The sequence below is a fragment of the Branchiostoma floridae genome, chromosome 19 (genome assembly GCF_000003815.2).
Source record: "Branchiostoma floridae strain S238N-H82 chromosome 19, Bfl_VNyyK, whole genome shotgun sequence".
Taxonomy (NCBI): domain Eukaryota; kingdom Metazoa; phylum Chordata; class Leptocardii; order Amphioxiformes; family Branchiostomatidae; genus Branchiostoma; species Branchiostoma floridae.
Window position 1 is genome coordinate 3,912,141 of NC_049997.1, and position 12,587 is coordinate 3,924,727.

General features: G+C 40.0%; 1 protein-coding gene across 1 annotated transcript in view; it reads right to left on the minus strand.

Moving 5' to 3' along the window:
• Positions 1-12,587, minus strand: part of LOC118407080 (kielin/chordin-like protein) — a 108,781-nt gene that overhangs the window by 16,173 nt on the left and 80,021 nt on the right. Inside the window, exons 33-51 of the mRNA XM_035807499.1 lie at positions 12,448-12,530; positions 10,635-10,731; positions 9,675-9,760; positions 9,124-9,217; positions 8,214-8,296; positions 7,697-7,876; positions 6,746-6,839; positions 6,260-6,436; positions 5,222-5,304; positions 4,681-4,774; positions 3,539-3,721; positions 3,084-3,166; positions 2,674-2,767; positions 2,255-2,337; positions 2,010-2,103; positions 1,567-1,649; positions 1,007-1,177; positions 585-675; positions 3-137 (exon numbers count right to left, since the gene is read on the minus strand). Of these exons, the coding sequence (XP_035663392.1) occupies positions 3-137; positions 585-675; positions 1,007-1,177; positions 1,567-1,649; positions 2,010-2,103; positions 2,255-2,337; positions 2,674-2,767; positions 3,084-3,166; positions 3,539-3,721; positions 4,681-4,774; positions 5,222-5,304; positions 6,260-6,436; positions 6,746-6,839; positions 7,697-7,876; positions 8,214-8,296; positions 9,124-9,217; positions 9,675-9,760; positions 10,635-10,731; positions 12,448-12,530 (2,088 nt within the window). The remainder of the gene's footprint in view (positions 1-2; positions 138-584; positions 676-1,006; positions 1,178-1,566; positions 1,650-2,009; positions 2,104-2,254; positions 2,338-2,673; positions 2,768-3,083; positions 3,167-3,538; positions 3,722-4,680; positions 4,775-5,221; positions 5,305-6,259; positions 6,437-6,745; positions 6,840-7,696; positions 7,877-8,213; positions 8,297-9,123; positions 9,218-9,674; positions 9,761-10,634; positions 10,732-12,447; positions 12,531-12,587) is intronic.

A 12,587-nucleotide genomic window follows, 5' to 3' on the forward strand; every position in this document is an offset into this window, starting at 1 on the left:
GGTTGGGGCAGGCGGCTGGGCGACAGATGGTTTCTGACAGTTGACCGTTCCGCTGGCGCATCTACAGGTCTGACAGGGGTCACGGGGGTGCTTAAAGGAGGCTCCACTCAGGTAGGTCACACCTTGGTACTGGCAGCCTGGGAACACATAATACACACTCAGAAATCAGATATCTTACATAACATTGCTCTTTTTTTTCTGTAAAAATGTCTGACAGATGATTTTTTCCATTGACACACACAAGCATTAATAATCCTGTCATAAGACAACTTTTCTTTTGACTCATCTGCATCATCAATGAAGTTGAACTTTCATTATTTTCTTAATTTCAATGTATCATTTTTTCATTAAAAGCTGACACTCTAGAATTGACATCAATTGGCACACAATGTTACGGAAAGATGCATTTCTTACTGTTTGTTAGCACGTCATTAATACCATAAGTAAATTGTAAGCGATTGCTGCTTGTCATACTTTACTGTCTTAGCCAGTTTCAAAGTCCCTGATGCATTTTCATAAGAATAAGGACTTTTTGACATTGTTATGTAATAATTTAGTTAACTTGTTAAATAATACTCCCTTACCATTACACTCCATACAGCCACATAGCCCCTCCTCAGGATGGGTACAGGTGGGAGGGGGGCACATCCTGGGCATGCACACCACATTACCAGCCTGCAAGGAACAAATGAAATCATCATCTGCATCTTTCTAAATGTAAGTCTAAAAGTCTCCAACTAAAGGTTGTTTATACATACGTCAAGATATATAGATCCAGATAGACCAACTTCCTTGGGATGTCGAGATATAGTTTTAGGACCTTAAGATGAACATATGCAAAATACTTGTGACAAGTCAATATATTGTTTCTGGGAGAAAGATATTGACTTAAGTCAAAAACATTTTTGTTCACAAAATAAAATGAAATGTCAATAACACAAATAAAATGATGATAAGGACTCTGTTGTTCACAGAATGTGTATAGTTTTCTATGTTTAATACTTACTGTACATGTGCACTGCTGACAGGGGTTCCTAGGGTCAGGGAAGGTCTCTCTGTTGCTGTACTGCTGTCCCTGGTACTGACAGTCCCCACACTTGGGACAGCACTCCCCCTGGGCAGGGTGGGTACAGCCGGGGTTGGGACAGTATCTCTGCTGGCAGTTCACATTGCCAGCCTGAAAAGGTGGAATAAGCAATACGTAATTACTTTGGAAACTACCAAGTTTTCTTATAGGCCTGATTTTGTCCTTGCCAGGCAGTTTATAATGGAGGGCTTCTCCCAATTGCATTAAGCAGTCCTAGCATTCAAATTTGGCATTCAAGTGATGATGTCATTGATGGCAATGAAAGTTAGTCTTAGAGTAGAATTCCCATACTAAGACGAGTTTCCAATTCATTATAATAGCACTTTAGGAGTATCATTGGTGGCCTATGCTCTTGGGCAAAGTACATGTAGTAAAATTGCACTGTATAATCTGACAGACTATCATTATCATGTTTTATCTACTCAAGCAAGTAATCTAATTGCACAGACTCAGACAGGTCAGAGATATGCAGTACTTACACTGCACATGCAGTCTCTGCAGGGGTCAGATGGGTCTGGGAACTCCTGTCTGTTGGCATAGCGCACTCCTCCATACATACAGGCTGTGTGGTCAGGAAAGAAAATGTGTATGTATCAGATGACTTATTAAGATGCAGCACCACAGTAGTAGACAGAGGTAACTTAAATTAATATACTTCCCACAGCATATATAATGCTATTTGTACCAGGGATTGTACAGAATAAATGTAGATTGAAGCTTACACAAGGAACAGGCTGCTTTAAGCCCTTATAGTTATAATACCAACAAATAGCATGCATATGCAAACTTGATGAGTAGGGAAACAGATAAGAGGTGACCAAGCTGACTTAGCAGATGTTTGTACACTATATACATGTGCAGGGAAGATTTCTCTTCCTTCCTTACATACATGTAATTTTGCTGTATGTTGCTCGATCCTTACCTTCACACGAAGGGCAGCCACAGTTTCCTTCAGAGGAAGGATGGGTGCAGAATGATGGGGGACAGGTCTTCTTCACACATCTCACATCTCCACTCTAACCATAGAAAATCAAAAACAACTCTTTAACTCACATTGAGACACAACAAAAATACACTGAAAATAAGTGCTAAGTTCAATCAACTATGCTGTTGATTTTAACAAAGGGAAAACTTGATCACTTGAAAATTATCAGACAAAGGACTTACAACACATGTACACTCTCTACATGGGTCCCTGGTGTCAGCAAATGTCTGTCCACTGGTGTACAGACGATTGTCATACTCACAGCCTGGAAACAGACAGAGTTTGATTCAGTTCCGCACTTCATTTACAATACAATACAATTCAATTCAATTCAATTAGAAGAAATTTTAAGTTACTAATAGTCAGATACTAGCTGTCGTTACCTTCAAAGAGATTATGTTCCGGGTATGTTCATTGGCCAGTTAACAGAATAACTACAATATCTATGCATGGAATTCTTTGAAAAGTACATGTAGGTAACATCCTCATAAATTAACTACTCAACATTTGGACAGATATCTATCTAAAAGTCTTTTTTTTGTCCTAGAATCAAGATGCTTAAACCTTTCACCCTAGATTTAGATAAAACCACAAAGGTTACCTCTACAGACAGGGCAGCATTGGTCGTCATTTTTCTCTGGGTAAGGACAGCTGGAGGGAGGGCAGGCCACTGGGGCACACTGGACATAGCCATTCTGTGGGAAAAAGTTGGACACAGCATAAACGTCAAACTTAGCATACATTTTAATTCAAAAGGTTGTATAGTTGCATGAGACAGAGCAAAAATGTCAAGTATGGCATAATTGTTATGTTAAAATAGCTACAAAGCCACACTTATTATAAGTCACATCAGTTTTGTATTCAAATAAAACATTTCATAAGTGTGAAAGCTAAATAAAAGCAAATCTAGGTTAGACCCCAGACTGGTAAAATGAAAGTCCGTTCCTGCAAAAAGTACTCTGGGAAACAAACACAGTCGACCTTTGACATCTACAACAGGCCATTACCCACCTGACAGATACAGTTGCTACACTTGTCCACGGGGTCAGTGAACTCCTGGCCATTGGTGTAGCCACGGCTGCTGTAGAAACAGCCTGCATAACAAAACAATGGGAAAACACATTATGGGGTGTGTGTTACATGAATTCTCTGAAGACCAAGGAACAAAGAGACATGTGCAATCATGTGGCAAAATGTTAAGCGCTGAATCAATTGCCTCATTTATTAAACCCCTAACATGCCATCATATGGTGCACTTGTATTCCCTATAAGACAACAAAAAACAAAGAAATATGACTGTGGAATGATATGGCATAATGGTTAACAGTGTTTGGCCCTGAATCAAGAGGCTTTGGGTTTAAACCCCTGGCGTGCCAACATGCTGTGCAATTGGGAAACATACTTTACATCTTCACATCAGTCGTAAAGATTAGTTATTCCATAAACAAACTCTAGGTAATACAAACCATTGCAGCTCTGACAGCACTCTCCCCTGACCGGGTAGGGACACGTGACGGAGGGGCAGGGCATGCGGTTACAGGTCACCTGGCCACGCCGGCACACACAGTCCTGACACGTATCACCAGGGTTGGTGAAACGTTCCCCGTCTTCAAACGTGTCTCCGCCATAGGTGCAGGGCTGCCTCATATCTGTTAGGACAGAGGAGAACATTAGAGTTGTCATGAATAATAAGTGCATTCATTTATATTTGCTACATGGAAATAATGTGTAAAGACTATCTGCTGCCCACCCATGTCAGATACTCCCACAGCAGGGCTGTCCAAAGCATTCAAAAAAAAATTCCCCTGAAAAGAAAAACAACTAGGATCTATTTGAAGCTGACATGACTGATCATAGAGATATTTTTAAGTTACAAGTGTTTCTAATGCCAAAATACAACATTGTTGGTAGTAGTATCATTAAAAAAACACAATTTGCAATCACAAAAACATTGTACTTTGGTGTCATTGGTGTCATGAACACTTTCAGTTTTCATAATAATAAGCATTTTGATCCTAAATGGTTGATGACAACCTAGCTTGAATTTTTCAATTTTTTCTTCACAAAAATGGCATATCAATATACATATACCATGCCCACAAAAACATAGTCATTTCCTTGGTGCTGAATGCAAGTGTATTCTAAAGGTCTATAGCCATCCAATCATTGGGAACATGTAGGCAAAAACATTATGCTATTGTCCTTGGTGCTGAATATCAGTGTTATGCAAATCTTTAGCTATCCATTCACTGGGTACATGGGATCTTAATACAATGATGTACAATTTTAAAGGATAGGAAAAGTGATCTCGATCCAGTTTTAGCTCACTGAAGAGCTAGTGTTCCACTGGTCGTGACAGAGAAGACAGACGCTATGTACAGTATTTACAGGTTTATTGTGCTGCAGAAATTCCCCTACCTCTTTACGACAAGTACAATGAACAGTGGACCACGGCTTAACGTCCTGTCCTAAGGACTGTTACCCTTTCCAGTATCATGCTAACAGGTGAGTGACACACCCGGAATTGAATTCACAGCTTCTAGTTCCAGAGGCAGGGCCGCTAACCACTGGACTATGCACGCCACAAGGCAAACAATAGCTGACTCACCTGGACATTCAGGACAGCATTTTCCTGGAACTCTAACTGGGTTTGGACACTCCAGTGGAGGGCAGGGCCGACGGATACACATTACATTCCCATTCTGATGGAAAAAAGAATCATAGCAAAATTGTTACACATGAGCTTTGAATGATGGAATGGCTTGAAACAAGAAAAATGGAAGTGTTCACAGATATTTATGTAACATATAAAGTACTTCAATTGTTTTTCCTCTAAATTTTCTTACATTCTATGGGTAAGTGGGTGTCATATACTGTAAATGCATTCAAGTTCGCGGGGATTTAATTTTGCAGTAGCGGGGAAAAGGACTTTTTCGCGGTTGTTTTAATTTCGCAGTAACACCATAGACTGCAGTCTAATACCATAATAGAAAAATGTTTGCGGTGGTTTTAAATTCGCGGTGAAGTGGTCACCGCGAAAACCGCAAACATTAATCCACCGCAAACATTTCTGCATTTACAGTAGTGCCAACTTTGTGCAGGAAGACTGGTAAGTAAAAATGTTGCGAAAGTAACATGTGCCCACTCACCCTGCAAGAGCAGACCCTGCACCTGTCTGTAGGGTGAGCAAACTCTGCACCGTTCCTGTACTGCTGGCCCTGGTAGGTGCAGCCTGGCAGGAAAAGGAAGAAGATGTCAGTTTAAGAAAGCACCTTTTAAAATGATAACTAGATAACAGACAAATTTTACAAGTACATGTCTGAGTCAAGTCAAGATATGTTCAAGACACTCTCATGGAATCTACTTAAAATACTTTTTTTTTCTGACTGACAATGAGGGGACCAAAGTAAACCACGAATGTACAGTTTGAAATTCTACAGTTCCGTTTTACACTGCAAATGGTACATCCATACATGGCAGTTAACTGCCCCATTGTTACAGGCACACAGTGGTACATACAGTGGTACATACATGTACCATAACACACCTACACATGTACTTACCTTCACAGGTACCACAGCACCTCTCTATAGTAGGCTGTCTGCACGGTACCGAGGGACAGGGCTGGGCTTGACAGGTAACTTCTCCATTGTTACAGGCACACAGTGGTACATACAGTGGTACATACATGTACCATAACACCCACACATGTACTCACCTTCACAGGTACCACAACACCTCTCTATAGCAGGCTGTCTGCACGGTACCGAGGGACAGGGCTGGGCTTGACAGGTAACTTCTCCATTGTTACAGGCACACAGTGGTACATACAGTGGTACATACATGTACCATAACACCCACACATGTACTCACCTTCACAGGTACCACAGCACCTTTCTATAGCAGGCTGTCTGCATGGTACCGAGGGACAGGGCTGGGCTTGACAGGTAACTTCTCCATTGTTACAGGCACACAGTGGTACATACAGTGGTACATACATGTACCATAACACACCTACACATGTACTGACCTTCACAGGTACCACAGCACCTCTCTATAGCAGGCTGTCTGCATGGTACCGAGGGACAGGGCTGGGCTTGACAGGTAACTTCTCCATTGTTACAGGCACACAGTGGTACATACAGTGGTACATACATGTACCATAACACACCTACACATGTACTGACCTTCACAGGTACCACAACACCTCTCTATGGCAGGCTGTCTGCACGGTACCGAGGGACAGGGCTGGGCTTGACAGGTAACTTCCCCATTGTTACAGGCACACAGTGTACAGGGCTGGGTGGGGTGGGTAAACTGCTGTGCATGGTTATAGTTCTGGTTCTCAAACAGACATGGCTCCTCTGGATGAAATGAGAAAACAAGCTGTTATTAGACTGTTGGTGATTTTTAGGCTTCTTATGAATGATAACCAAGCATTCTTAGCTTTTAACAAAGGAACGATGTAGCAAAGAGTAGTAAAGTTAAAAAGAAGTACATCTAGGCTACCAAACATAATCACTATTTTCTTTATACATTTACATCAGTTGGTTCACCACAACATAGCTTAGGCCTGTCCTTGGTGCTGAAGCCTGTATTGTCATTACTTTCTTATGAAGAAGACAACATAAAATTCAGAATTATTCTAAAGAGAGTGATTCATATATTCTTACCAGGGCACTCTGGACAGCACTGTCCATCTTTCCTAACTGGGTTGAAACAGTTTGGAGGCTGGCAGTAGGTTGTGTCACATCGTACATTACCACTCTGTAGGGAAAAGGTTGGAACTACATTCAGAACAATCCTAAAGAATTCACTACAGCCTACTCTACATTTTATGTTGATTTTTGTTGCTTTCCATTGTAGATTTCCCAATTTCTTGAGAAATTCACTATTCCCAGGGCTCGAAATACCCACTTGCCCACTTGAAAATGCAACCACATTTTGCTTTGCGCAACTTAATTTTAAACCCAGGTTGCACACTGAGCGACCTGAAATTTTGCAGTTGGAACACTGCTTTTTCCTCACCTACATGCATAAGCTTTTGTATTTATTTTTTATAACATAAAACATATTACATAGTTACATATAACTGGAAAAAAAGATAATAGAAAGTAGCTAAATTGAAGAAAGTAACAATTTGAAAGTGGGGCAACCTGAAGTGTTGATGGCGCAACCTGGCTTTTGACTCAGGTTGCCACTTGGACATCCTGGCTGAAAAAAGTATTTCGGGCCCTGATTCCTGATAAAAAGTAATTTTAATCCATTTTTGCTCAAACAAACTCTCAATGAACAGTTGAGATACTCTTCTGCTTGCCATAACAGAAAAGACAGATGCTATGCACATCATTTTACAATTTTTATTGTATAAATTCTTTAAGCCCTTTTTTTGACATGTAAAATTAACATACAATGGACCACTGCTAAATTTCCTGTCCTAAGAACTGCAATACTTTACAGCAGCATGCAACGCAGGAGAGCGACACAGTCAGGATTGGAACTAACAACACCTTAGTCCAGAGGTACATCTAGGGTGAATATCATCTGGATTATGCATGCATTAATGAACATGGAAGTGTTGTCTGCACGACACAAGTTGGGAAAAAGTGGATCATCTCTCTTACCTCACAGTAGCATGTCTGGCAGGGGTTGGAGGGGTTTTGGAACCTCTGGCCGTTTGTGAACCTCCTCTGGTCAAACAAACAGTCCGTACAGACAGGACAACACTGTCCGGCCTCGGTCACAGGGTGGGTGCACTGGACAACGTTATTACAGGATCGCTTCTCGCACTGGGCTCGGCCACCCTAGGGTTGAAAGAAGAACTATCACATTTTTGTACACTAAGAATATCTCCATTTAGGTAGTTATATGTTGGGCAATGTCTGTTGAGTATGTTTATCATTTCGAGATACATGTACATGAAAATGTGGGTGAACAACATTGTACATGAATCTTTAACAAGCAAAGCTATATGTATCAATGTTTCATCTCTTTTTCTAGCAAACTTTCTCAAGGAATACAAATGTCTGGATGAAAGGTTACTTTGCTTACATAACATGCCTACTATATGACTTACATAATATCTGTATACAGGTACATAAAACAATTCATCAGTCTGAGAGTAAAAAATTCATAACTCACCGTACAGACACAGTCTGCACACGGATCATTGGGTGAACGGAAGGTCTGGCCCTCTGCGTACTCACGGCCATTAACAAAACAAGCTGCAACAACAGCAAGAACATCCAAAATTTATCCAAAGATTAACAATAGTTAATATATAAATACTCATGACACATACACATCTCTAGTTTCAAAACTAGTCTCCTCTTTATTTGCTTGGCCCTGTTACCATTCATCTTCTCTACCCTAAAAAAGAAGAAGGTTTTGCATTTCAAATGTTAAAGATAGAATTTTCAAAGTCAGCCCAAAGGTTAAATATGTCCAAAATTAATGTGAAACTTCTCCAGACATGCACAGATGATATATCTTAGAAATTGATCCATACTCCTTTGTTAGTTATGATCTTAAAACATAATGGCTGTATTAATATTCTTCTCCTCTACCCTGAAAAAGGGATAAGATCCAACAACATCAATGCATACACCTTTCTCACGCGGCGGCCATCATAGATCGAAGAAGAGGTCAATGAGGCAAACAGACAAAACTTATTTCTAAAATCAGGTCCCATTTAGTTTTCCCCCAAACCACACAAATTTTCATGATATAAGATAGAATAATAAATATTACAAGAAGTGTTATGCACCGAAAGATGTAGCAATTTAGAGTAGTGTAGACTGACCCCATAGTCCCTTAAGAGATGCAAAATAACAACATAATAATGCAAATTTTTAACGAATTTGCAGCCATTCACTTATTGGTCAATTTCCTAATTGGCAGGCTACCATTGGTCGAACTGCTAATTATTATGGACAGCCTTTTGTTTGCCACATTGAACTCGTTTTAGATCTATCATGGCCGCCGCGTGAGAAAGGTGTATAGGAAAGAATTCTAAACTGTACAACAGAAGAGAGACTGGGGTGATTTTTACCTTGGCAGGCAGGACAGCACTCGTCAGGTTTAGTGGTAGGGTTGGCACAGTTGACAGGCTGACACTCAATCACACTGCAGCGCACATTCCCGTTCTGGAAATAGATAATACAATTACATAAAACTTTTCACTTCCCTATGGATCCGTAGTGCCTGATGTGTATGTTCTGCTCAAGTAGTAAAATCAGTGTTAAAAAAAAACAAGACACAGTGTTACAACAGACACAGTGTTACATTTTAAATGAAGAAGACAACCTACAACATAAGTGAATGGTTCACCAAGCCTCATCACTATTCTATTTCTTATTTTAGAATTTTGCACACAAATATGCAACTTTGCCCTGTCCTTGGTGCTGAATCTTGCATTGCCATTACTTAATAAGCAAAAATTCCACAACATGAACAAGAAGTAAACTCCAGAGAAAATAGTGCTTATGTTTTCTTCAAGAATGACATGATGATACCTTTGAATGTTCTAAATCTACATTTTGTAGCTCTTGATATATGAAAATCTGTAAAACATAAGGCAACACTGCTGGTAGAGCTACTCACCAGACAGCTGCATTCTGTACAGACATCAGCTCCAGGGGGCCTGAACCTTGCACCGTTTCTGTAGTTTCTTCTCTCATACTCACAAACTGTGAAAAGTTGAGCAATTACAATTAGAAAACAAAAATCTTACAACCCTGCTGCAATATTCAGAGTTTTGTCAATTGTTTTGATCATTCGGGGCCGTTTGATGACCGAGAGGTCGCCGGTTCGAATCCGCTTGCCGTGTTGCCGGTCTTGTGCCCTTGGGAAAGGCACTTTACACGACTTTCCTCACTTTACTCAAGTGAAAACTGAGTCGTCCCTCGGATAGGACGTTAAATGGAGGTCCCGTGTTTGGGGAGAGCCATACCCTATGCACGTTAAAGAACCCGCCACATGTGCGAACATCCACCCGAGCGGATCAAACCATTCCGGCCAAAATAGGGGTAGGGAATCTCCCGAGCAGCCCTCGTAACCCCTGCTTCGCCTATTGGGTCAGTTAGTCCTCACTCATAGTGAGCAATTGGGCTGGTCTCAATCATGATGTTTCTGACCTACATGTAGGGCGAAGAGTTGCTGTTACAGTTCCAATCATGTAACCCGTAACCTTGAGTGGCCTTCAGGCCTTGTTACGTGGTGACCATTGAGTAAAAAAAAAAAAAATCACTGAATTTTTCACTAATTCTATCTAAGAATCATCCTGCCAGACCAGGGCCATGCCATTCCTACAATCCTACCAGTCTCCAGATATATCATCTAGTGCCTCACATCATACTCTGCAATACCTAAATAACTTACAATACACACCAAGACAAGAGAATACCTCATTTTAACAGGTAATGAAAAAATCACTTTCTGATTGCAAAGCTAATTTAACCAAAAATTTGAACCAATATCAAAATCTAAAACAACATATATCAACAGCATAAAATCAAAGAAAAGCTACAGATTGGTCGAGCAAACAAGAGAAAAGAAACTCACTGTCACAGACAGGACAGCAGACATCAGGCAGCCTGCCGGGGCTGGTACACTGGGGACGGCACTCCAGGTCCAGCCGGTCACAATCCAGCTCACCTCGCTAAACATACAAGTATTACAACAGAAACTAGAGTTCCACGAACACATACCTTTGCCAAATAAACCAGGTTTGTTATGTAGAATGATGTCTGCAGACAAATGTGTTACTCATTTCAATTTCTTTATAATTATATGCTTGGAGTTGGTTTATAAAATTTCGGCATTCATTATGCAAATTAGATCCCAAGTTACAATTAATTGATATCAAATTGTATCAAGCATTACTTAAGCTATAAGCATACCAAAAATCATGATGATCCTTTGATCCATTCTCTTTCAAAGTCTTTAAATACACCTCTTACTCTCTTCCCTCTTTCTCAGTTACATATGTGACAACTTTGATGAAAGTACTATAATGGAATGCAGTGGATTTATTAACTTTTCCTAATCAATTATGCAAATTACCTGTTTTTTTGCATAATAAGTATCACATTACATAAGTCTTCACTTGGGCTATCTACATGCCAAAAATCATGACGATCCGTCAACACGTTCATATTTTCTCATTAATTATGCAAATGAGATCATCATTTGCATGATAAATATGTATTGACATTTCTCTCTTTCTCAGCTACATATGTGACAAGTTTTAAAGTCCTATCATGGAATGTAGTGAATTTATAAAATATCCTCATTAATTATGCAAATTAGCTGTTGATTTGCATAATTGGTATCTCATTATGTAGGTCTTCACTTACGCTACCTACATACCAAAAAACATGATGATCCGTCAACATGTTCATATTTTCTCATTAATTATGCAAATGAGGTCATCATTTGCATAATTGATATCTATCGACATTTCTCTCTTTCCCCAGCTACATATGTATTGACATTTCTCTCTTTCTCAGCTACATATGTGACAAGTTTGAAAGTCCTATCATGGAATGCAGTGGATTTATGAATTTTCCTCATTAATTATGCAAATTAGCTGTTGATTTGCATAATTAGTATACCATTATGTAAATCACTCATTCTATCTACATACCAAAAATCATGACGATCCGTCAACACGTTGTAGAGTTATTCTCGTCCAAAGTTTGAAAGGAAACCGGCGCCTGCAGTTCCAAAAAAGCCGCTAGGGGGCCCAAACCCACAGCACTTACTCTCTGCCTCGAGGACTATTTACCACTCAAAAATCATGACCACAGCACGTCCAGAACACGAGATATAAAAAATTGAGTTTCCGCTGCAGTACCTTAGCAGGCCGCTAGGGGGCCCATTATCGAACTTGACCTTCGTTTTCCCGACCCCTATCCACCTACCAAATATCATCGGGATCCATCCAAGGCTTCTCGAGTTATGCTGTTAACACACAGACACACACACAGACACACACACAGACTCACAAGCCCAAAACATAACCTTAGCCATTCTGGCAAAGGTAAATATACCTATTTTCACTTAACAAAACCTACAGATACAGTAGAAGACTTTTAATTACATGCCCCATTTGCCAGTGTATTTTGTGCAATAATTTTGGTGGTGTAACAATGTGCACTTATCCAGCTGTTTGGGATTTTGTACAACAGAAGTGTGTGGTAATCCATTGTGAAATTGATTAGATTCTACTGTAACCAATAAGTAATATTATTGGACTATTTATCGTACTGTTTTCTAATTTTGAGAGCTAACTTTTACACACACAAACTGATCTTTTTACTATTACCATGCAACAATTATTCATAATGGTTATCATGAAATATCATTGACTCACCCTGCAAGTGCATCTTAAGCAGGGGTTGCGGGGAGCGACAAAGGTTTCTCCTGAGGGATAGGTCTGTCCATCGTAGGTACATTCTGTGTAGGATGGAGAAATAGGCTAAATTTCATCTAATAACAAGACAATTACCATTA